General features: G+C 49.5%; 1 protein-coding gene across 1 annotated transcript; it reads right to left on the bottom strand.

Moving 5' to 3' along the window:
- On the bottom strand, window positions 1-23236 carry LOC309794815 (sialic acid-binding Ig-like lectin 5). Its single transcript, XM_082606698.1, has 17 exons — window positions 23173-23236; window positions 22726-23106; window positions 22246-22524; window positions 21970-22017; window positions 20587-20683; window positions 19566-19647; window positions 16850-17016; window positions 14590-14678; window positions 11378-11475; window positions 10627-11194; window positions 10131-10409; window positions 9862-9909; window positions 7230-7487; window positions 6862-7146; window positions 6463-6553; window positions 6033-6114; window positions 1-2091 (listed from the first exon to the last, which is right to left on the bottom strand). Exons 1-17 carry the CDS (start codon window positions 23204-23206, stop codon window positions 1909-1911), a joined length of 3069 nt encoding a protein of 1022 aa, XP_082462824.1. The 5' UTR covers window positions 23207-23236; the 3' UTR covers window positions 1-1908.
- Between the last annotated feature and the right edge of the window lie 466 nt (window positions 23237-23702).

Below are 23702 nucleotides of genomic sequence, written 5' to 3'. Positions count from 1 at the left end.
TCTCTTGGGTGCACACCTGGGAGTTGAATGGCTGTCTCATGTGCTCAGTGTTAGTAGAGAGTGACTAATGCTTTGCCAAGTGGTTGTACCAATTCTCACTCCTACCAGCAGTGTAGGAGAGTTCCAGTTGCTCCACATCTTCACCAACACTTGATGTTCTTTAAGGAAACATTTTTTATTGTGATGAAGTATTCATGACATACTGGTTTAACCATGTTTCAAGTGTACGATTCAATGGCATTAAGCATATTCACATTGTGCAACCATCACCACCATCCATCTCTAGAACTTTTGCATCATCCGAAACTGAAATTCTGTACCCACCAAACATTAACTGTCCACCGACACCCCCAGTCCCCAGCCCCTGGTAACCACTATATAGTACTTTCTAAAAAATCGAGGTAAAAAAAATAACATAAAAATTACCATCTTAACCATTTTTAAGTGCACGGTACAGTAGTGTTAATTATATGCACATTGTTGGCCATCAAATATCTAGAATGTTTTCATCTTGCAAAAATGAAACTCTACACCTATTGAAGAGGAACTTCCTAACTCCCCTTCTCTGAGTCTCCCCCAGGGCCCCTCTACCTTCTGTTTCAGAGTTTGATTTCCTTAAATACTTCCTATAGCTGGAATCATGCAGCATTTGTCATTCTGTAACTTGTTTATTTCACTTAGCGTAATATCCTCAACACTTGATTTCCTTGATATTATTTTTATTATCTTAGCCAGTGTAACTATGCAGTTGGCACCATTGTGATTTTAATTTTTATTTCCTTGACAGCTACAGAAGTTGAATGTTTTTCTGTATGCTTATTGGCCATTTGACTATCTTGTCTTTCTCTTCGGTTGTCTGCCTTTTTCTAATTGATTTGTGGAAGCTCTTTACATAGCCCTTTAATTTTTTTTTCAAATTTATTTATTTAAAAAATATATATATTTATTTATTATTATTATTATTATTTTAATTTATTTGTTTTTGGCTGCGTTGGGTCTTTGTTGCTGCATGCGGGCTTTCTCTAGTCAGGGTGAGCGGGGGCTACTCTTCGTTGCGGTGCGCGGGCTTCTCATTGTGGTGGCTTCTCTTGTTGCGGAGCACGGGCTCTAGGCATGCTGGCTTCAGTAGTTGTTGCACGCGGGTTCAGTAGTTGTGGCTCGCGGGCTCTAGAGCACAGGCTCAGTAGTTGTGGCGCATGGGCTTAGTTGCTCCGTGGGATGTGGGATCTTCCCGGACCAGGGCTTGAACCCGTGTCTCCTGCATTGGCAGGTGAATTCTTAACCACTGTGCCACCAGGGAAGCCCTCAAATTTATTTTTAAATTATTTATTATTAAAAATATATATTCGTTATATATTCTGGGTGTCCTTTGTTAGATACATGTATTGGGAAATGTCGTCTCCATCCAGAGAGGTAAATTTAGATTTACTTAAAAAAATAATACATGTTTTATCTCCTCCCTCCCAGAAAAACAAACAAACAAAAAATAATTCATGTTCTTAAAAACAGTCAGGCAAAATAGAAATACGTGGTAGAGCCAAAAGCTGACATCTCCCTCCATCCTGAGGTAAACTTAACACATAACAAGGTAGTTAACAACTCCCAAAGTGCATTTTTCCCACTAAACAATGTCCCTAATGGATATTATCCCCATTTTACAGAGAAGGAAACTGAAGCACAGAGAGCTAAAGTGACTTGCCTGATATAACACCCTTAGGGTTACCAGGGCCTGGATTTGAACCTAGGACTCTCTGTGACCTTTAGCCACTCCAAGGAGCTTCACCTTCTCATTTATAAGCTCTGGCTCAGAGGGCAGTCAAGTCTTCAAGAATCGGTGCCTGGTACACATTTTCTTCAGAGATGCATTTTCTGGGCTCCAGCCTGGTTCTGGGGTTGGGGGCGAGGGCATCATTTCCAGATCTTGATCTCTGAGTACTCGGTGGTGTCCTGGTCTTGAAAGTTGTGGGTCCTCAGCCTTTGGAAATTGAGGGTGGCATAATGGAGCTCCTGCTCCTTCCCTGAGGTGGAGGTGGCCGGAGCTGGAGTCTGGTAGTCTGAGGGGCTGTCTGAACAGGATTCATTGGGGTGACCCTGAGTGGGACGAGAGAAGAGCTTCAGAGCTGGCTGGTGAGGTCTGGAGAAGGGAACCTGGGGCTTGAGGGGAGGCAATTATTCCCTTATCCATTTCACACCCATTTCCTGAGGATTCACTCATTCATTCACTCACTCATTCATTCATTCCTTTAATCATAGTGGTCTGTTCTTCTTATTACTCACCCCACTGAATGCTTACAACTTCCCTCCATGGATGATATAAGTGTTATCCTCATTTTACAGTTAGGAAAACAGACTGAGTGAGCAAGGTGAAGTGATTCTTCCACAGACAAGATCCCTGACCTTGGACAGTCTATGAGGACAAGGAGACTGTATGAAATTGTTGCACACTCAAAACTTATCGAATTGCAAATTGTGACTTGATGGACCGAAGCAGGGTGCTGTGGGTGAGAGTCACAGAGGTCTGCAGGAGACCCGCACTACCCTCCAAGGGCTCACAGTGTGGTGGGGACAAGCCTGTGGTTATTACAGGGATGCGTGATGACAGTCAGTCTGGTATAGGGCAGGGGAATATTTAAATGACATAAATTGGCATGACATAAAAAAAGAATGAAATAAAACAGAAACAGACTCACAGACATAGAGAACAGACTTGTGGTTGCCAAGGAGGGTGGGGTGGGGGAGGGATGGATTGGGAGTTTGGCATTAGCAGATGCAAACTATTATATATAGAATGGATAAACAACAAGGTCCTACTGTATAGCACAGGGAACTATACTCAGTATCCAGTGATAGGTCTTCCCTGGTGGCACAGTGGTTAAGAATCTGCCTGCCAAGGCAGGGGACATGGGTTTGAGCCCTGGTCTGGGAAGATCCCACATGCCACGGAGCAACTAAGCCCGTGCGCCACAACTACTGAGCCCACGTGCCACAACTACTGAAGCCTGTGCGCCTAGAGCCCATGCTTTGCCACAAGAGAAGCTACTGCAACGAGAAGCCCATGCACTGCAACGAAGAGTAGCCCCCGCTTGCCGCAACTAGAGATAGCCCACATGCAGCAATGAAGACCCAACGCGGCCAAAAATAAATAAATAAGTTCATTAATTAAAAAAAACAATATCCAGTGATAAACCATAATGGAAAGGAATATGAAAAAGAATGTGTGTATATAAATATACATATATGTATATATATATATAAAGCTGAATCACTTTGCTGTACAGCAGAAATTAACACAACATTGTAAATCAGCTATACTTCAATAAAATAAATTATTTAAAAAGAATGAAATAATGCCGTTTTCAGCAATATGGATGGACCTAGAGATTATCATACTAAGTGAAGTAAGTCAGACAGAGAAAGACAAATATCATATGATTTCACTTATATGTGGAATCTAAAAGAATGATACAAAAGAACTTATTTACAAAACAGAAACAGACTCACAGACAGAAAATAAACTTATGGTTACAGGGGAGGCAGGGAGGGATAAATCAGGAGTTTGGGATTAGCAGATACACACTATTACATATAAAACAGATAAACAACAGGGTCCTACTGTATAGCACTGAGAACTATGTATAATATCTTTTAATAAACTATAATGGAAAATAATCTGAAAAAGAATATATCTATAGAAATCACTTTGCTGTATACCAGAAACTAACACAATATTGTAAATCAACTATAGTTCAATTTAAAAAATTAATTAATTAATTGGGGCAAGAAAGATGACTGAGGGCTTGACCAGTGCAAATGGGATCAGGACAGAGGAAATCTCAAATGCAAATGCACAAAGTCACAAAGAGTGAGCCCTGCCTGGAGATATAAGGATCCTGGAACCACTTACAATATGGGGCAGAGGCGGGGGGATTTGCACACCAACAAGTATGTCTGCAGCACCAGCTGAGTGTCCTACAATTCAGCTCAATTCTGACACTGTTAAGGGCTCAGTCCCAAGAGACTGCCCCACCCTCAACCTCACATGCCAATCACAAGTCCCAGATTCTCACCCATGCTTCTGACCAGACAGCGGTCGATCAGAGATTCCCACAACCCCTCTCCTCAGATTCCATTAATTTGCTAGAGCAGCTCATAGAACTCAGAGAAATATTTCACTTATTAAATTAGCTGGTTTTTTTTAAATTAAAGGATATAACTCAGGAACAGCCAGATGGAAGAGATGTGTAGGGCAAGGTATAGGGAAAGGGTGCATGCCTCTCTGATTGCATCATCCTCTTCACATCTCCACTTGTTCACCAACCTGGAAGCTCTCTGAGCCCCATACTCTGAGGGGTTTTATGGAGGCTTCATTCCATAGTCATGATTGACTGAATCATTGGCCCTTGGGGATTGAACTCATCCTCCAGCCCCTTTCCTATCCCTGGAGGTCAGGGCGTGGGACTGAAAGTTCCAATCCCCCAACTGCATGGTTGGTTCTCCCAGCAACCAGCCCCCATCCTTAGGTGCTTCCCAAAAGTCACCCCATGAATATAACAAGAGATACCTTTATCACTCCCATCACAGGAAAGTTCAAGGGTTCTAGGAGCTCTGTGCCAGGAATAGGGGATAAAGACCAAATATATATTTCTTATTATAAATCATAATATCATAGAATATAATAAGCTCATTTTGTGGGGAGAGACAGGATGCCGGCTGGAGAACTTAGCAGAGGACAGATCACAGAACACCAGACTGAAGAATTTGGTCTTGATTTCCTAGGCCTGCGCTGTCCAGCGCAGGAGCCCCCAGCCACACGTGGCTCTTGAGCCCGTGAAATGTGGTGAGTCAGAACAAAGATGTGCTGTGAGTACAAAATGCATACTGCAGTTCAAAGTCAAAGAAGAAAGAAAGAAAGAAAGAAAGAAAGAGAAAGAGAGAAAGAAAGAGAGAGAGAGAGAGAGAAAGAAAGAAAGAAATGAAGGAAGGAACCAAGGAAGGAAGAAAGAAAGAGGGGCTCCCCTGGTGGCACAGTGGTTAAGAGTCCTCCTGCCAATGTAGGGTACATGGGTTTGAGTTCTGGTCCCTGGAGGATCCCACATGTAATGCAGCAACTAAGCCCATGAGCCACAACTACTGAGCCTGCACTCTAGAGCCCAAGAGCCACAACTACTGAGCCTGTGAGCCACAACTACTGAAGCTCTTGCACCTAGAGCCCGTGCTCCGCAACAAGAGAAGTCACCACAGTGAGAAGCCCACGCACCACAATGAAGAGTAGCCCCCACGCACTGCAACTAGAGAAAGCCCGTGTGCAGCAACAAAGACCCATGCAGCCAAAAATAAATAAATTTTTTAAAAAAAGAAAGAAAGAAAGGGGCAGGGGGAGGGTGGGAGGAAGGAAGGAAGAAAGAAAGAAAACAGAGGAAGGAAAGAAGGGAGAAAGAGAGGAAGAAAGAAAGAAAGAAAGAAAGAAAGAAAAAGAGAGAAATCTCAATAATTTGTATGTTTATGTTGACTGTTGATGACATGATGTTTGAAATAACACTTTGGCTACGTTGGGTTAAATAAAATATTATGTTAAAATTGATCTCATGTTCCTTTCTACTTTTTTAGCGTGGCTAAGTGTTAAGTTATATACATGGCTCGCATCATATTTCTGTTGGATCTAGACGGTGGGGAGCAAGCACAGGGTGACCGAAGGACAGCTGTTAGGGGAATTTCTTGCCGAGAGCTTGTTCGGGGAGGAGAGATGAAGCCAGCAACCCAACAGACAGAATGTGAGGGCTCAGCAGGGAAGGGGCCAAAGGGAGATGAGCTTTGCTAAAAGGAAGATGGACAGGACTTGGGCAATTCTTGGCTCTGGGAAGTGATGGAGGGGGACGAGGAGAGGGAGCAACAGGAAATTCAGGAGGAAGAACAAATTTGGAGGTGGGGAGGAGGAACTCATTTTTTGAGGTGCTGAGTAAGCTGCTATGGCCCCTGTTGGGGGAGAGGTGTCCAGTGGAGACACTGGATGGAAAGTTGCCCACATCACACACCAGAGAGATGGAACTCAACGCTGGATGGACGCCATCTCTGCTTGATGCCTTCTCTGCTGACTTCTTCCTGTAGATCTTCACTCTGAAAAGGGAGACCAGGGCCTTTCAGCTTGGTGGACTCACTGCACGGAGCCGAGAAGGACTGACTGAATGCAGGCTGGCCTCCAGCTGCAGAGACCATGACCAGAACACCTGTTCCCTCCTCCAGGACGGCTGGCACCAGAGTCCACACTTGGCCAGGATGTCAGGAGGCTACATTCCTGATGCCGCTTCAACTAACTGGCCTCCTTCCTGGCTTCATCACTCTACCAGGGTGCTCAGCTCGGAGCTTTGAGTTTTGAAAAATTCTTTGAGTCTCCCCCTCCTTTGCCCCTTGCCCCCCATACCACCACCTCGGGAAGTCTTGTCCCAAACTGGGGCCACCACTCACACAAAGAAGATGAGGCAGAGAGCTAGCAGGGCTGTGACGCCAGATCCCCCGACGGCCCCCCAGACCACACCGGTCCTGGGTGCTGGCCTCCCTGCAGATAAGAGACGTGAGGTGACCTCCAGTCTCCCTAAGCAGGCACCTAAGTGACCAGCCTTCTCAAATCCATGACCCACGAGTGTGCCCACTTCTATCCAGGACTCTGTCCTTTGTCCCCCATCCTTCTATATGACTGTAGCCTTCTGTGTCCCCAGCCCCCACCCCAGCCAACCGACAGAGGACCCTGAACTCTAGTTTCCCTTTTGCCCTGAATCAGGCCCATTTCTCTCCCTCTCAGTATCTTCTAGGATGCAGACTCGTGTGTCCCCTTTCCCCGGACACGGCCCTTCATAGCCCCCTGACCTGGCAGCAGCAGGACAGTGGCGCTCTGGGCCCCGTGGCCGTTCAGGGCCTCGCAGCTGAGTCTGAGGCCAGAGCTGAGCCCCTCGCGGAGGCTCAGGGAGCTGTTGGCCCAGGGCCCAGCCGAGCTGGAGGTGACCTTGAAGGAGGCGTTGCTGAAATTCCCCTCCAGCAGCCCCTCCCCCAGCCGCCAGCGCAGGGAGGGGGCCGGCTGAGCTCGGGAGGAACAGTCGCAGTGCAGACCCTCATCCTCCTGGGAGCAGGAGGGTCCCAGCAGCTGCGGGGCGTCTGTGGGGAGAGATGGGAGAGATCAGAGGAGACTCTCCCCTCCTAGAACCAGGCGTCCTTCCCTCAGGTGTGTTCCAACTCACTTTTCACAACGAGGCTCAGAGATGCTTCCTTGGAGCCCAACGGATGCTGAGCTCGGCAGACATATTTCCCATGGTCCCCCAGTTCCACCCGGGGCAGCTCCAGGACCCCAGGGTTCGAGGAATTTGAGGGGCTCAGGGTCAGGCTCCCCCGGGTCCAGCTCATCATGGCAGGAGGGTTGCTGTCGGCAACACAGTCCAGGCGTAGGAACTGGCCCTCCTGGACTGAGAGAGATAGGCTTTTGCCCAGAGTTTCAGGTCCTGGCAAGACAGAGAGAAAGGTAGCTTCAGTCTGTCTGTCTGTCTCTATGTTTCTTCCATTGCCTAATGGCTCATATCTTCCTTTTTTGTAGCATTTGTCAATTTCCTCTGTGTAAAAACTCCCATCTTGGCCAATTTCAAGCACGTAATTTGAAGCCACTGAACTGGACACGATTGCACAACTGGCTCTCACCAACCAGTAAGAGCTAATCCCAGCGCATCACTGGATGCAACTTAAAAAAAAAATGGCGAGAGTTCCCTGGCAGTCCAGTGGTTAGGATTCTGTGCTTCCACTGCAGGGGGCATGGGCTAGATCCCTGGTTGGGGAACTAAGATCTCACAAGCCACACGGTGCGGCCAAGAAAAAGGGCATGTTTTTGCCTAGCAAAATCACCATACACTAAGTCAAAAGCCCATGATTAGGCTGGAAATATAAATCCTTTCAACTAATACACAGATGATTGAGTTAATATGAAAAGAGTTTCTTCAAATCATCAAGAAAAAGACCACAAAGAAGTACGCATGGGGCTTCCCTGGTGGCGCAGTGGTTCAGAGTCCGCCTGCCGATGCAGGGGACGTGGGTTTGTGCCCCGGTCCGGGAAGATCCCACATGCCGCGGAGCAGCTGGGCCCGTGAGCCATGGCCGCTGAGCCTGCGTGTCCAGAGCCTGTGCTCCGCAACGGGAGACGGCACGGCGGTGAGAGACCCGCGAATCGCAAAAAAAAAAAAAAAAAAAAGAAATACACATGGTTTTTAAACACAATGAAAGATACTCAACCTGTTCACAAAATGATAATGCAAGTTAACATGATAGTGTATTCACTTATGGAATCAGCAAGGATTAAAATGTTTAGCAGGGAAATAGACACATAGCAGGGGGTAGTGTAAACAGAACAACTTCCATGTAGCTCCATTTGGCAATATCTGTAGAAATTACAAACATACCCTTTGATCTAGGACTTTCTTCTCTCTCAAAAGTTATCTTCCAGACCCACACATTTGTCTTGTCTTTGCAAAGGATTGGAAACACCATAGTTTTCCACTAACAGGAGACCTGTTAAGTACTTTATCTTATAATATACTTCTAGTTGGAAAGCCATGGGGTCATCACTAAGAACGAAGAAGGTTTCCTATGCACAGATACAGGAAAATCTCCGAGATATGCCAAGGTTGAGAAGAAGGCGAGTTCAGTTTGTAGAAAGGTACCAACGTCACTTCCTTTGTTGTGACAAATATGCCATGTGGATGGAGGATTTTAATGATGAGGTGAGAGATTTGTGGAAAGTCTCTGTACCATGTGAGTCTAAAATTACTCCACATGGAAAGTTTATTAAAAAATAATAATAGAGACGCAAAGCATGTGGGTAGTATGGTCTGCATATGTGTGTGTGTTTTAAAATGTATATGTGTAGGTTATATTCGAAAAGATAACCAAGAGGGGAGATACACAAGTGCTGAAACTATTTTATTTTTATTAAATTTTGCTAGGGACTGAACTATGTTCCCCTCAAATTCATAGGTCAAAGCCCTAACCTCCAGTATGATGGTACTTTGAGGTACTTGGATGGGTCTTTGAGAAGTTATTAGGGATAGATGTGGTCATGAGATTGAGATTCTCACGATGACGTCAGTGTTCTTATAAGAGATACCAGAAAACGTAGACAAAAAGCAGCCATGTACAAGCCAGGAAGTGAGCCTTCACCAGGAACCCAATCAGCCAGCACTTTGATCTTAGACTTCCCAGCCTCCAGAACTGGGAGAAATAAATTCCTATTTTTTAAGCCACCTAGTCTCTGGTATTTTATTATGGCAGCCTGAGCTAACACACATTGTATGCTTATTATTTTATTTTATTTATTTTTTAAACTACGTTTTATTTTTTGTTTTATTTATTTATTTACCTTGGCTGTGCCATGTGGCATGCAGGATCTTAGTTCCCTGAACAGGGATCGGACCTGAGCCCCCTGCATTGGGAGGGTGGAGTCTTAACCACTGGACCACCCGGGAAGTCCCGTATGCTTACTATTTTAAACAATAACATTAAAATGAGGGAAGGAAACTGAAGGAGTAGGTGGGGTCTAGATCCTAAGGAGAATGAGGGCAGGATATGGGACAAGGATGCAGCCCTGGCAGTGGGGACAGCCACGTCCAACAGACAAGGAAGAGGCCACGTGATACCTCATGAGAGCAGGGTCAGCGAAAGGGGGAGGCCAGTTTGTAAGCTGATGAGCCAGTGGCGGCTTTCCCACCTCTGCTGTCCCCACCCCAGGCCTGAGCCTCTCTGCCGCCTGAGTTCTGAACCCCACCTCTGCTCCGAAGAGCAGAGACACTTCCACTTCCACCACACCCCTGGAGAAGAGAGGTTTAGACCTACCTGTGCCTTCTTTCCGGAACACTCTGATAGTCGGCTTCTGGGGTGCATCTGGACAGACAGACATAACTGTCCCCTTTCCGGTGGCAGGAAGGTAGGCCTTGGCCCTTTTCCCCCAGAAACATTAGAAACAGGAAAAGGGTGGAGCAGTGTCCTCTTTCCCTCCTCCCCAGTTCCAGCTCGCAGGGCTCAGCAAGCAGTAGCCCAGGCCCTCCCTCCCCTCCCCAACGCTCTCCGCCCTCAGGGACCCCGCGTCCTGGCCCCGCGCTCACAGGACACGTTGAGCCTGATGGTGCTCTCTGTGCTCACGCCAGCTCCGGGAAAGGTCACTCGACAGGTGAGGCTGGTGCCATGGTCCTGGGGCCCCAGGGTGAGGGTGAGCACTGAGGAATGGCGGCTCTTGGGGTGCAGGGAAGTGAGGGCAACCCCGATCCAGGAGAAGGTGTGGGGTGTCCCCCTCTCACAGGCCCATGGCACTGCACAGGTGATATTCCCGGGGCGGCCAGATTCTAGGGGCCCCTGGACGTGGATGTCGGGTGTCTGTGTCAGAGCTGAAGAGGAGAGAGAAACAGACCCAGTCCCTGGAGGGGGGACCCCGAGCATGCCCCTCAGAGCTGTCTCTGCCCCAGGCCAGCCACAGCGTCCTGTCCTCCTAGGTCCCCTTGGGCCCCTCCCAGGATGATAAGACAGGGGGTCCCCTCCCAACCCTGCCCTGGGGGCCCTCAGGGCCCCTGTGTCTGTGTGTCCTCTCCTTGACACCATCCTTACCTGTTACATGCAGGAAGAGTAGGTTCTGTGTATAACTATATTTCACATAAGACCCTCTCTCCACCCTAAAGAAGTATTTCCCTGTGTCCCCCCGCTGTGCATCTCTGATGTCCAGGGAGCATCTGTAGTTCCGGGGGTCTCCAAGGAGGTAGAATCGGCCCTGGGTGTCCGTCAGCACCTCACGACCTGGGTTGTTTGTGGCCACTGGGGCATCCAGATTCACATTGGCCCCTTCCTGGAACCAGTAGCCGTGAGCTGAGACAGAGTTGTTCCATTTTTCCCGGGGATAGTAGAAGGAGCAGGACGCGCGGACACACAGGCCCTCCTGCACCGTCACGGACTCCTGCACCTCCAGCCAGAATCTGCCATCCTGAGCCAGGGACCCTGCGGGGGAACGAGGGTCAGCCGCAGCCCCTGCCCCGCCCACCCCTCTCCCTGCAGCCCACCCACCTGCCCACAGCAGGGACAGCAGCAGCGGCGGTGGTGGCAATAGCAGCATCTTTGGGGTAAGAGTGATGGGACCTTCGTGTCCCAGGATGGAGAGGAAGCCCCCACAGGAAGCCCAGCGCTGAGGTCAGAAGGTAACCGACCACAAAAGAGGAACTCAGCGCCCACATGCTGCCAGAGCTGCGTGGACCTTGGAGGGTAACCACTTCTACTTTCCATATGAGGCCCTGGTGAGGGTCACAAGCAGCAAATACAGCCCAAAGGTGTCTCCCGGACCCCTGTCCACAGCCTGTCCTTCCCACACCTCTGTCCGCAGGAAATCAGGCCGGTCAATCCCCGTCAGGTGTGAGATGCAGGAGGTGCAGCCGGGGAAGCTCCATGCATGAAAGACGGGGATGGGTCCTGCCAGGGTGAAAGAGGTGGTGATTAGTTACTGGCATTGTAACAGGGAAGAGCCAAATCTGACTCCATGTTGGATCTGTTTCTTTCACTTTAACCTTTGCTTCCCGTTGCTTTTGTTCACTGAAAGGATACTGTCTGTACATAATGGCCTGCCTCCGGGAACCCTGCCCCTCTGCCTGAAGGTTAAACCAAAGGGCCTTCGTTCAGGGAAACATCTGGACCCTGTCCACCTGTGGTTGGCTACAAGAAAGAAGAAATTAGCACATCCCCTCCCGGAAGCTGGCCATTCCAGGTGATATTTGCAAAATTTGCAAAATTTTACTTCCTCATCTCCTCTCCCTCTCTGTGCTGTAAAAGTAACTGGCATCCAAACACCAATGAAATGGTTTTTCAGAGACACTGGTCTGCCATCTTCTAGGTCTCCCAGCTTTCCGAAAAAGTTGTAGTTCCTTCCCTCAACCCTTCGTCTCCGATTCATGGGCCTGTTGTGAGGTGGGCAGAGCGAGCTTGGACTTGGTAACAAAATGAACATGACACCGGCACAGGAGCACCGCTCCTTTCAGGGGAGCGGAGCACAAGGCAAGAATGCGACAGACTTTGTCTCCATCCTTGAGAACTTCTCAAACGCCCCAGCTCCTGCTGATACAGTGTGAGATAGGGGCAGTCCAGAGAGAGGCTTGGAGGAAACCCCATCACTCTATGCAGCTAGAAAGCGAGTTCCCAGGTATAAATGGACAGAGAGGTTGGGACCAGGATCCAGGAGGGTGGTCACAAGGACATGCTCCTACAGGTGGTCCCGAGGCTTCCTGACCTGCTCACAGCCCCCTGCCCCAGGCCTCCCTGGTGTTGACTGCACACGCCAGGCTTGGGAGCCAGGCATTGGGAGCAAAATGACAGCCCAGCGTGACACTGGGGGATGCCAGGTTTTGGAGAGGTAGGTGGGCCCTGCACTTCTCCTTTCCAAACCTCAGTTTTCTCATCTGTCACATGGAAGGGTCACAATGTCCCAGCCTCGTCTGTGGGAGAATCTGATACAAGGACAGAGGTGGGCGTTTTCTACAGACTCTTCTGCGGCTGTCATGCAGGTCAGGTGTCTGGCCCTGCCCATTCCTCGGGGGTCATTCTGAGTCCCACCCTCAGCGAGAAGCTCGTGGTGGTCAGCACTTCCCTGGGGCTTCCTCACCTGAGGCCTTTCATGAGGGGGTCAGGGGCACAGGCTCTGCTGCAGATGGCTCTAGGCTTGAGCTTGGTTCCCTAATGCTTGCTGTGCCACCTTGGGAAGGGGCTTAACCTCTCTGTGCAGAGGTGTGCCTATGCTCACATGGTGTTGGAAGCTGACTTGTGTCACCCCCCAAATTCATATGTGCATGTCCTAACCCCCAGTACCTCTAAATGTGATTGCATTTGGAGACAAGGCCTTTAAAGAGGTAATTAATATAAAATCAGGTCATTGGGGTGGCCTTAATCTAATAGGACGGGTGTCCTTGTAAGAAAGACAGATTAGGACACAGACACATACTGAGGAAAGACCACGTGAAGATACAGGGAGAAGACGGCCATCTACAAGCCAAGGAGAGAGGCCTCAGAAGGATGTATATATATGTATAACTGAATCACTTTGCTGTACAGCAGAAATTAACACAACATTGTAAATCAACTCTACTTCAATTAAAAATTTTAAAAATTTAAAATAATAATAAGAAGAAGCCAGCCCTGCTGACACTTTGATCTCAGACTTCCAGCCTCCAGGTCTGTGAGAAAATGAATTTCTGTTGTTCAAGCCGCCCAGTTGGCAGTACTTCCTTATGGCAGCCCTAGCAAGTGAACCCACCGGGTCACCCCGAAGATTCGATGTGCTCGTACAAGTGGAGTGCTCAGAGCAGCCTAGAGCAGCCCAAATTGACGCGGCCCACACAGTGGCCAGTGGTCAGCCTGCAGGATGGGGCCACTCCGAGGACAGGAGAAAAGGGAATGAAAGAGGTGGTAACCCGAGGACACCTCGGCTTCTCCTCCTGGTCTCAGAGTGGCGGCAGTGAGAGGTGGCGTGAAGCGACATCTTAATTCCCTGCCCAGGAATTGAACCTGGGGAGCCTGGATGAAAACCAGGAATCCCAGCCACCACACCCCCTGGTTCTTGCTCCCAGTGAAAAATGCATTTCTCACGGAGGCAAAACTGTAAAAACAGGTACAAAGTTTATTATTAGAGACACAGCACGACAACAAGTGGGAGAGCACACAGAGAAACAGTTTGCTTAGTTAAGACAGAAGCAAGGCAGAGACGCACACCCGGAGGGAAAGGGTGTGGGCCTCCCCCTAAGGAGGAGGAGCCCCATAAAGAGGCGGTTAAGTCATTCATATTCAGCAGTTCTTCCGTGTCTTTGTTTACTTTTGGCCAATTATCTGGTTTCTTTTTCCACACCTGACCTGCCCTAGGACCCTCAACAGCATGCGTGCGCAGCTTTTTTCCAAGATGGATTCCAGCCCAGAGGTCTATGGGACGGACTTAGCATCACATACTGTGGGGTGGTGCCCCCTCCTTTTTGACCCCCAAGGAGCCTTTCTGTGCATATGCAACGTTTCCCTTGCCCCAAGGATGGGAAGTGTATGACCTCTTGATCTTTTAACAGGGTTTGTCCCACTCTGTCCAATGTCTGGTTATTTACCCTATTTCTGTTGCTGGTTTTTATATTGAGGTGCAGATCTCGAAAGATAGACAGGAGTCTGGTCATCACTATGTAGTCCTGGAGCCTGTTGGTCTCTTGCTTCAGGAAATGTAAACAGGAGGCTGGGAATGGAAGTCCGGCCTGGAGCCCATCTTCTTCTCACCCCAGGAAGTGTGAACAAGAGGCCAGTTGTAAATGTCTAGCCTGGAGGCCATCTATCTCCTGCCTCACTCCGTGCACTGGCTCTGATCTCTACTGGCCCTTACGTCACTCTGGCCACACTTCTGTTCCCCTCCTCAGGCCAGGACGTGCTGAACAGGCCTCTGTTCGGGCAGGTCCCTCTACTGGCTGAGCTGGTGGCCGCTCCTGCACCCTGGGTGCCTTTCTCCCATCTGTTGAGCAGAGTGTCCTGTGGGGTTGGGCTGAGGTGAGGCCAACACTGGAGGAGAACCAGCCAGGGTCAGGAAGGGGGGTCGAGACACAGTCACAGTCGGGCGTGGCCGGGGCTGATGCAGCGGGGAGGACGGGGCTGTGGGGGCCCTAAGGAGGGAGAGAGGACACAACCTGGATGATGGGACAGGTGAGCTCATTCCTGACAGTAGGATGATAACCCTTGACTGTTCCTCAGTCAGGGTTTGGGAGACGGTGGGTCTGAGTGTTCCTCCTCGTTTGGCTGTAGGGACTGGGATGCCCTGACTCTGCATTGTTTTTCCAGTCCTGGGGTCCTAAACCAACCTGCCTTCTTCCTACCACTTTCCAGAATTCTCCTTTGGTTGTCTCTTGCATCATTCGCAGGGTTTATAGTTGTGAACAGAGGGAGAAGCAGGGAACAATGGGCCAATGTCATCTTGTCTGGATCGGAAGGCTAACCAACGACCTTTAATGTGTTGAGTCACGTCACGCAGGCTGACATGATCATAAACGAACATCTGACTCAACTGTTCTTTCCGGGTGTAGGCGCCGGGTTTGGGCACCAGGCCTTTTCTTACACCACACCAGAATCTTTCATCTGTTCAAGTGTCATTTTAGAAACTGGGGCATCACGCATTATCCCTGCCATGGTTTTGGTGCTGCTGGTATATCTGGTACAGTTTTTGCTTCAATTGATTTTCAGTAAAATTAGAGTGTTAGGCTTTTTAGGAGGAAGTGTACAAGCTCCTGCTTCCCTCTACCTTCTCAACCCAGACTATAATTTTGAACTCACTTTGAAGGATAAGAAGGTGTTAGCCAGATGACTTCATGGGGCTGGGTCTTCCTGGAAGGAGAGATGCAGGTGCGCAAAGACAGTGAGGGATGCATCAGAATGGGTTCTTAGAGAATGGCTTGACGGATAGGTGGTTTGGGATATGGTGATGGAGAAGCAGATTGGGTGAGACTAAGAATAACCTAGAACAGAAGTCAGAAAACTACAACCCTGGGGCTGCCTGTTTTTGTGAATAAAATTTTGTTGGCACACAGCCACATTAATTCATTTGCAAATTGTCTATGGTTGCTTTTGCACTACAGTTGAATAGTTGCAACGGAGACCATATGGCTTGAAAAGCCTAAATAGTTACTATCTGGCCCTTTACCAGAAAGGTCTCCTGACCCCTGACCTAAAATGTCAGGTTGAGAAGCTTGTAAATTATTCTTTTGGGTTGAGGAGAGAGCAGTATTTTGGCTATGGTCAGCTCTAAGATTTAGGAAATTCTCTAAATGTTATTACTTGATTTTGGCTATAGCAGGATTGTAGAAGACAGGGAGGATGGAAAGGGAAGATGCAGGAATGGAAAGAGATGGTGCTGGAGGTCAAGTCAAGGAAGGGATCCATGGGAGGGTTTTGAGCAGAGAGTGAGACTGACATGTAGCCGATGTGGTGCCCGGGAGAGGACATACCCAGCCTCTGGGTGAAATGTGCAAACAAACAAACAAAATGTTGCCTGTCATTTCAGTAAACAAAGGACATTGTCCGCCATTAAACCATCAACCACTGCAGTCTCCCCCAAAGGTGTGCCCTGAGGGGAATTCAGGACGGAGAACAACACGATACTGGCCCTAGATGGTTAAGGCGCATGTCTAAGGAATAAGTTCCAATAAGCTCAGACTCTTGCATCTTCCCATACATAGAAAAGCTCTAAAAGCTCTAAAGTCATTACTTTGAGATGTCTGATTTTTGTGGTTAGACATCTTCTGATGTTCGACTACATGTTTGTCTGTTTGTTTTCAGCAAAAACACCTTTATATCCTGGCTCCTCCCTGACCTCTTTGGAGCAGCTCCTCAGAGCTATGGGAGAGGCTGTCTCCCAGGCTATAGTCCTCAGTAAGATCCCCAACTATAACATAACTTGCAACTTTTAGGGTGTGGGCTTAGGTCACAATGTATTAAGACTTCCGTTGCATAGTTTGCACTTTCGTTTAATCCTCACAACCACCTTGTGATGCTGGACTTCTCACATCCATTTCACCAAAGCAGAAAACCAAGATGTAGAGGGGTAAGGTGTCTCGCATGATATCACACTCTTAATGAGTGAAAAAGCATGGATTTGATGCCAGGTCTCTCTGAACGCAAAGCCTAAGATAGTTTCCAATATAGCAGGGAACTCACTAACAGTAGTTCGTAAACCCATCACCTATGGGGTTGTTAAGTCTCTAAGGATTAGCCTGTGGGTCCCCCCTTCCTGTAGAGGATATGGACGCTCTGGCTGAGGCTGATGCTGCATTCGGTTCCTCACTTGGTCCTGATCTCCGTGTATTCTGAGTGGGTGCTCTCCTGAGGATGCATCCTATGAAAGGTGAGGGAGGCGTAATGCAGATCCTGCTCCATCTCCAAGGTGGGGGTGGCCCCTGCCGAGCTTGTGGGGTCAGGAGGATCCTCTAACTTGGACTCTTGCTGGTGATCCTGTATGGAGGGCAAAGGAAGGGGTCAGATCAAGGTAGTTTCGGGGGGAGAAGGGTCCAGGAAGTGAACTTGACTCTGGGACAGAGCATTTATTCATTCTTCCATTCTGTCACCAAACGTTTCTGAAGGTTCCATTTATTCAGTCATCCAACAAATATAATGCTATGGATTGTTTTCCAGTTCTACTGAGCACTCACACAGACCTATGTAGAAAATATTACTATGTTACAGGGAGAGAAACTAAGTCTCAGAGAGGGTAGGTTCTTCCCAAGGTCACACATCTATTGATCACAAACTCAACTCCTGGCCCTCTGAGGTTTCCTGTGTACCCAACGTTGGATACACAGGAGGGTGTTTACGGAAAAACTCACTTCTCCTGTGTGTCTCTCCTTTACTCTCACACTATTATCACGCTCACAACACTTCTGGCACCAGATGTGTGGGTCCTTTGTACCCCCACAGCAAGGAATTCTCCCACACCAGCTGGGTGTCCTACAATGTAACTCAATTCTGACACTATCTGCCTGGAGATAGTGTCAGATCCCACAGGTTAAGGGCTCAGGCCCATGAGACTGCCTCCCCCCCCCACTTCAGATGTCAATCACAAGTCCAGGTTGTCACCTGTGCTTCTGACCAACTGGCTATAAATCAGAGGTTCCTATGACCTCCTCCTCAGGTTTGATTAATTTGCTAGAGTGGCTCACAAAACTCAGGAAAACCGTTTACTTACTAGATTACTAGTTTATTATAAAAGGATAGAGCTTAGGAAGGCATGAAAAGTCCGATGAAGAAATACACAGGGCAAGGTATGTGGGAAGGGGTACAGACTTTCCATCCCCTCTCCAGACACATCACTCTCCCAGCACCTCCCCTTGTTCACCAGCCAGAAGCTCCCTGTACCCCATACTATTGGGATTTTTATGGAGGCTTCCTCATGATTAAGTGATGCATCGCTCCAATGCATCAGGCTTGTCCCAACCTCTGAGCCCAGCACCTGTGGCTCCCTCTGTTTAGAGCCCTTCAACGACTCTCTTTCAGGGGCTCACACTGTGTTCCTTCACTTCCTGCAGGTGTTTTCTCAAAGACTCCCACCCCCAGGACTCTCCCTCCCATTCTTCCATTGCATTTCCCTCCATAGCTCTTATTTCCTGTGTATTTTCACTACTTACCTGTTCATTGCTTTCACCACAACCGCCCCACTCCCCTCTCAATAAATGTAAGTCCTTGACAGCAAGGGACATTTTCCACTTGTAACATATGTCTCTGTAAAAATGCAGGTATTACCCAATGCTCAGAACAATCAACAAGTGGGAGATAGTTGCTGAAGGAATAAGTGAATGCATGGGTGATGGATTTGCTCAAAAACCTCAGTGATGGCCACATTAGTCATAGCTCAAGAAATAAATGAAAGTCAGGGTACAGAGGATGAGCATGAGTAGGGCTGGTTGATACGGACATGTGAGGAGAAGGGGACAGATGGGCAATGATTCTGAGATGCAAAAAGCTTACTTTGCTTGAGCGAGCCTGTTTGGATGAAGTGCAGCATTCAAGCTGACTCTGGTTTTCCTGCCCTAAATGTCAATCAAGTTGTTTGGCAGTGTGGAGAAACAGTGCATTTCAGACTTGGGCAGGATGGGACGACTGTCTTTGATGCAGGTAATACAGATGCAGGTAATACAGATGCAGGTAATGCAGATGTTTGGGGGAAGGTGGGGAGGCTTCAGCAGGACAAGAACTAAGTGGGGAGCTCAGCTCAAAGGGAGTGTTTGTATCAAGCTGTATTTAGAAGAAACGCAGACATGCTTTGCAGTGTATCAGTGCAGGAAGAGGTGATGGGGGAAAGGGCTAGATCTCTGGCTGGGAATCAGGAACAAGAGTACCATTGATGAATCGGGGAACTCAGCAGAAGTATGTTTAGGGATGTATTAACCATGTGTTTCTGATGTTTTGACAACTGGGGCTTTGTTAACCCTCTAGGGATTGCCCCGGCCAGTGGTAGTCAATTTCTAGAGATTCTAAGGGATCTGCCTGCAAGCCTGCCCTTCATATTGCAAATTGATCAGCCCAAACCACTTCCTTTATCAAACTCTTACTCTCTGGACCATTATCCTCCTGCTCTCATCACCCTGGGGCCAGGTACCAGACAACTAGAGACAACCCCTACACCCCAGAGCATTCTGAAATCATTCAAACAAGACAGTCCTCAGTCTGCTTACCCTGCCTGTTCCTTCCCACGTAAAACACAAAATCTCCTGCCCAGGTTTCCTCCTCACTCCCTCTGCCTCTTGACAGACCCTGGTACTGCCTCTCACGGCCCTGCACGGTGTGGCATGCCCCCTCCTCTTGGGAACTGTAATACCTGTCTTTTTTGCGGCAATCGTCTCCTGACCTGTTGACCTCACATACAGGAATAATAATAAATCCTACACTTTCAAAGAAGCAGGAAGAGAAAGAGCTCATTTCTGGACATGCTGAATGGAGCATGGCTGTGGGCCACCCCGGGAGACATGCAGGGCAGGCCGCATTGCCAGGATGCCCATGTCACTCACCAGGGAAGGTGACCCTGTGGCAGGGTGGATGTTCTCCATACCCACTGCAGTCCTGGCTGCCTTCTTCCTGTAGGTCTTCACTCTGATGGGAGACACTAGGGTCTGTGACACAGGTTATCTCTTTTGAGGCTGGAGTGAGTGACTAACGCAGGTCAAGAGTAGGGTGAGCCCAATATATCCAGAGAAAACCATAATTCGAAAAGATACATGCACCCCAACGTTCATAGCAGCACATTTACAATAGCCTGGACGTGGAAGCAACCTAAATGTCCATCGACAGAGGAATGGATAAAGAAGATGTGGTACGTATATACAATAGAATATTACTCAGCCATGAAAAAGAACAAAATAATGCCATTTTCTGTGACATGGATGGACCTAGAGATTGTCATACTGAGTGAAGTAAGTCAGACAGAGAAAGACAAATGTCATATGATATGGCTTATATGTGGAATCTAAAAAAATGGTACAAATGGACTTATTTACAAAACAGAAATAGAGTCACAGATGTAGAAAACAAACTTATGGTTACCAAGGGGGAAAAGGGGTGGGATAAATTGGGAGATTGGGATTGACATATACACACTGTTATATATAAAGCAGATAACTAATAAGGACCTACTATATAGCACAGGGAACTCTACGCAATACTTTGTAATGACCCATATGGGAATAGAATCTAAAAAAGAGTGGATAGATGCGTATGCATAACTTATTCACTTTGCTGCACACCAGAAACTAACACAACACTGTAAATCAATTCTACTCCAATAAAAATTAAACAAATAAAAATTAGAAGTGTAGAGGGAGCCCAGGAGTCTTTATAACAAGACTGTAACAAGGTCCCTTCTCCCTCCCGGCTTCTGGATCTGGGACCAGGGCTGGGAACACACTCATGCCTGGCTAGGTGTCTACTAGCTGGATCCTCACTACCCCTGCACCACCCCACCCTTGCTCTGGGTCCTCACAACCCCTCCAGGCCCTTCTTCTCCTCCACTGGCCCACACCCAACCCAGCTCACGTGAAGAAGATGAGGCAGAGGCAGAGAGCAAGCAGCATGGTGACACCAGCTCCCCCAACGGCCCCCTCAATCACTCCTGCCCTCGTCCCCGATTTTCCTGCAGACAAGAGACTTGGGGAGAATTCCAATCTTGATGAGCAGGCATACGTCTCCTCCTCTCCTCAGCAGGTAGAGAGGGGTGCCCCTCCCTTCCCACCGAGGGTTCAGCCCCTAGGTTCCCCCACCATTTGTAGGACCTCAGCCTTTTCCAGAAGGACACAGTCTATGCCACACTTCCTCTCCAGCCCACGTACTCCCAACAGACTTCAGCTCTTCGTGGAGTCAGCTATTTCTCCATCCAGGGTCTCTCTGCAAAAGACTCCAGACCTGGCCACAGCAGAGCCATGAGGCTCTGTGCCCCGTGGACATTCCAGAGAGACAGACAGACAGAGAGCACTATGGGATGCTGAAAGGCCTTGTCTCTCCTTCCTTCCAGGGAGGGTGCCTAAATCTGCTCTCCTGGCCTCTATTGACCCTGTCACTCAGGGTCCACGGTGATCTATTGTGCCTTCAGAAGGAGGTGGAAGCAGGAAGCTTCTCAGACCTCCAGGTCAGACCCAGACAGCTCTCCTGGCCCTGCCTGGTGGCTCCCCAACACCCAGGGCAAGGGATGTGCGTCTGGACATCACCTGTCAACAGTTTGGTGGGCACTGCTGAGAGAGCCCTAATGGGGCTCACTGTCCAGTTGGGGGGCCAGATGTTATGACGAGTGGGAATGCAGCAGTGAGGGGAGCGCTGGGCTCCAGAGAGGGGTCAGGGTGAGGGCTGAGGGGCTGACAGTCAAGAAAATGGCCCAAAGAGATGTTGGGACAATGAAACTATTCTGTATGATACTATAATGGCAGATACGTCATTATACATTTGTCCAAACCCATGAAATGTACAACACCAAGAGTGAACCCTAATGTCAATTATGGACTTTGGTTGAAAATGATGTGTCAGTGGAGATTCATCAGTTGTAACAGGTACCCCCTGGTGGGGGGAGGCCGTGTGTGTGTGGGAAAGTGCAGCGGGGACAAGGGAAGTCTCTTTACCTTCTGATGAATTCTGCTACGAACCTAAATCTGTTCCTGAAAATAAAGTCTACTTAAAAAATGCCCCCCCCCAAGGCCTTCGGTGACTGGAGAAAGATAAAGACCATATCTAGAATGGGCAGGGAGGAAGGTGTGGGTCACATTGGCAAGACCAGAGTCGGAGGATACTGCAGGAAGAGACCTAATGGGGGCTTCTTGTGTCCACACCCGACCTGCACCATTTGAGCTCTGAAAGTGCAGCTCTGACCCAACCTGGAAGAGACCCCAGTCCAGCCAATGCCCCATGGATGGGTGGGGGGCTCCTTCTTACCTGTGCCATCCCCTAAGCACTCATCTCTTGCTGGGCTCTGTGGAGCACCTAGGAATGGAAGACAGAATGTCCTTCAGTGAGAGGACTGGGGTGAGATAAGGGTAGGCATCCCGCACACACACACCCAGAAGCCACAGAAATGCAGGAGGGACAGGGCTTCTGTCCTTCTAGGCCTCCTCCTCAGCCGGGTCTCCAGGGCAAGAACACCAAGCATCCCCAGCCTGACTCACCTGCCCCCATACCCTCACGCCCCGGGCGTCATGGTGCAGCACTCACAGGTGACATTGAGCTGGATGATCCTCTCCACGATCACACCACTTGTGGGGAACTTCACCTGACAGGTGAGGTTGGTGCCATTGTCCTGGGGCTGTGGGGTGATGGTGAGCACTGAGGAGAGGTGGGTCCTGGGGCCCAGGGAGGTGAGGGCAGCTGACATCCAGGAGAAGATGGGGGGCGTGCCCCGCTCACAGGCCCAGGGCACAGAGCAGGTCAGGTTCCTGGGGCGGCCAGACTCCAGCGTCCCAGAAATGAGGATGTGGGGTGTGTGCATCAGGGCTGATGAGGGGAGGGGGAGACAGGGTCAGGAGGAGGATTAGAGGTGCAGCCCTGAGATAAGCTTCAGGCTTTGGTCCAGCCCCTCTTTCTGAGCCCCCACTTGCTTTACCCCCGACCCCTCCCAGGAGGGGGTCCTATCCGAGTCCTGCCCTGGGGCTCCATGTCCTTCCCCTGAGGCCTCTCCCGGACCCCACTCCTTACCCGTCACATGCAAGGAGAGCTGATTAAACTTATAACTCCATAACGTTCTTCCTCTTTCCACACGAAAAAAATATGAACCTTCATCCCTCCTCCTGGCGTCTCTGATGTCCAGGGAGCAATTGTTGTCTCCATGGTCCCCTAGGAGGTGGAATCGGCCTTGGGTCTCTTCCTGAACTTTACGATCTGGGTTGTTTGTGGCCACAGGGGCATCCAGCTTCTCATGGGCCCCTTCCTGGAACCAGTAGCCGTGAGTTGGAACAGACTTCTCCCAGTATCTCTGGGGGTAGTAGAAGGAGCAGGGCACGTGGACACACAGGCCCTCCTGCACCGTCACAGACTCCTGCACCTCCAGGCGGTAACTCCAGTCCTGAGCCAGGGACCCTGCGGGGGAACGAGGATCAGCCACAGCCCCTGCCCCGCCCACCCCTCTCCCCGCAGCCCACCCACCTGCCCACAGCAGGGACAGCAGCAGCGGCAGCATCTCTGAGACGGAGGGCTTCTGGGCGTCCTGTGTGTGAAAAGAGAAGGGGAAGGAGAGAGGGAGGGAAGGCTGCGGGGAGACCCACGGGAAGCGGGGAGGAACTCGAGACCCAGCTGTTCACAGAAGAGGAAGTGCAGAGCCGGAGCTCATCCCCGCCCCGCCCCCACGCCCCACCCCCCACCCCACCGCACAGAGCGTTCGGACAGCCCTCGGTCCAGAGACCCCGGAGACCTGCCCGGAGAGGAGCAGGCAAGGAGGAGACCCCTGTCCTGCCCCCCATCTCGGGTGGGTCCTTCCAGCGCCAGAGCCTCTGAGGACACGGAGGCGTAGGACACGGTGAGCATCCTAAGGTCCTCCCGTCTGAGCACCGCTGTCTACACCAGGGAGCCGCTCAGCTCCTGTCTTGACCTGGAGGGTCACAGCCTCACCTAGACCCTCGGGTGGTCGGTCCTGCAAGATGTAGGGCTCTTTAGGGTCTGTGTGAGCGTCTGGGGCA

This window comes from Mesoplodon mirus, assembly GCF_964341445.2.
Source record: "Mesoplodon mirus genome assembly, chromosome: 19".
Lineage (NCBI taxonomy): Eukaryota > Metazoa > Chordata > Mammalia > Artiodactyla > Ziphiidae > Mesoplodon > Mesoplodon mirus.
The sequence above is the reverse complement of the archived record's forward strand: the minus strand, read 5'-3'. Positions and strand labels throughout refer to the sequence as shown.

Coding starts and splice junctions, on each gene's coding strand:
- LOC309794815 (XM_082606698.1), bottom strand. CDS start 23,206: ATGCTGCCGCTGCTGCTGTCCCTGCTGTGGGCAG. Junction 11,476..14,589: donor CCCCTTCCTGACCCTGGCTG/GTTCTCCTCCAG, acceptor TCACCCTGGCAG/GACCCATCCCCGTCTTTCAT. Junction 7,147..7,229: donor TCTGAGCCTCGTTGTGAAAA/GTGAGTTGGAAC, acceptor CTCTCCCCACAG/ACGCCCCGCAGCTGCTGGGA.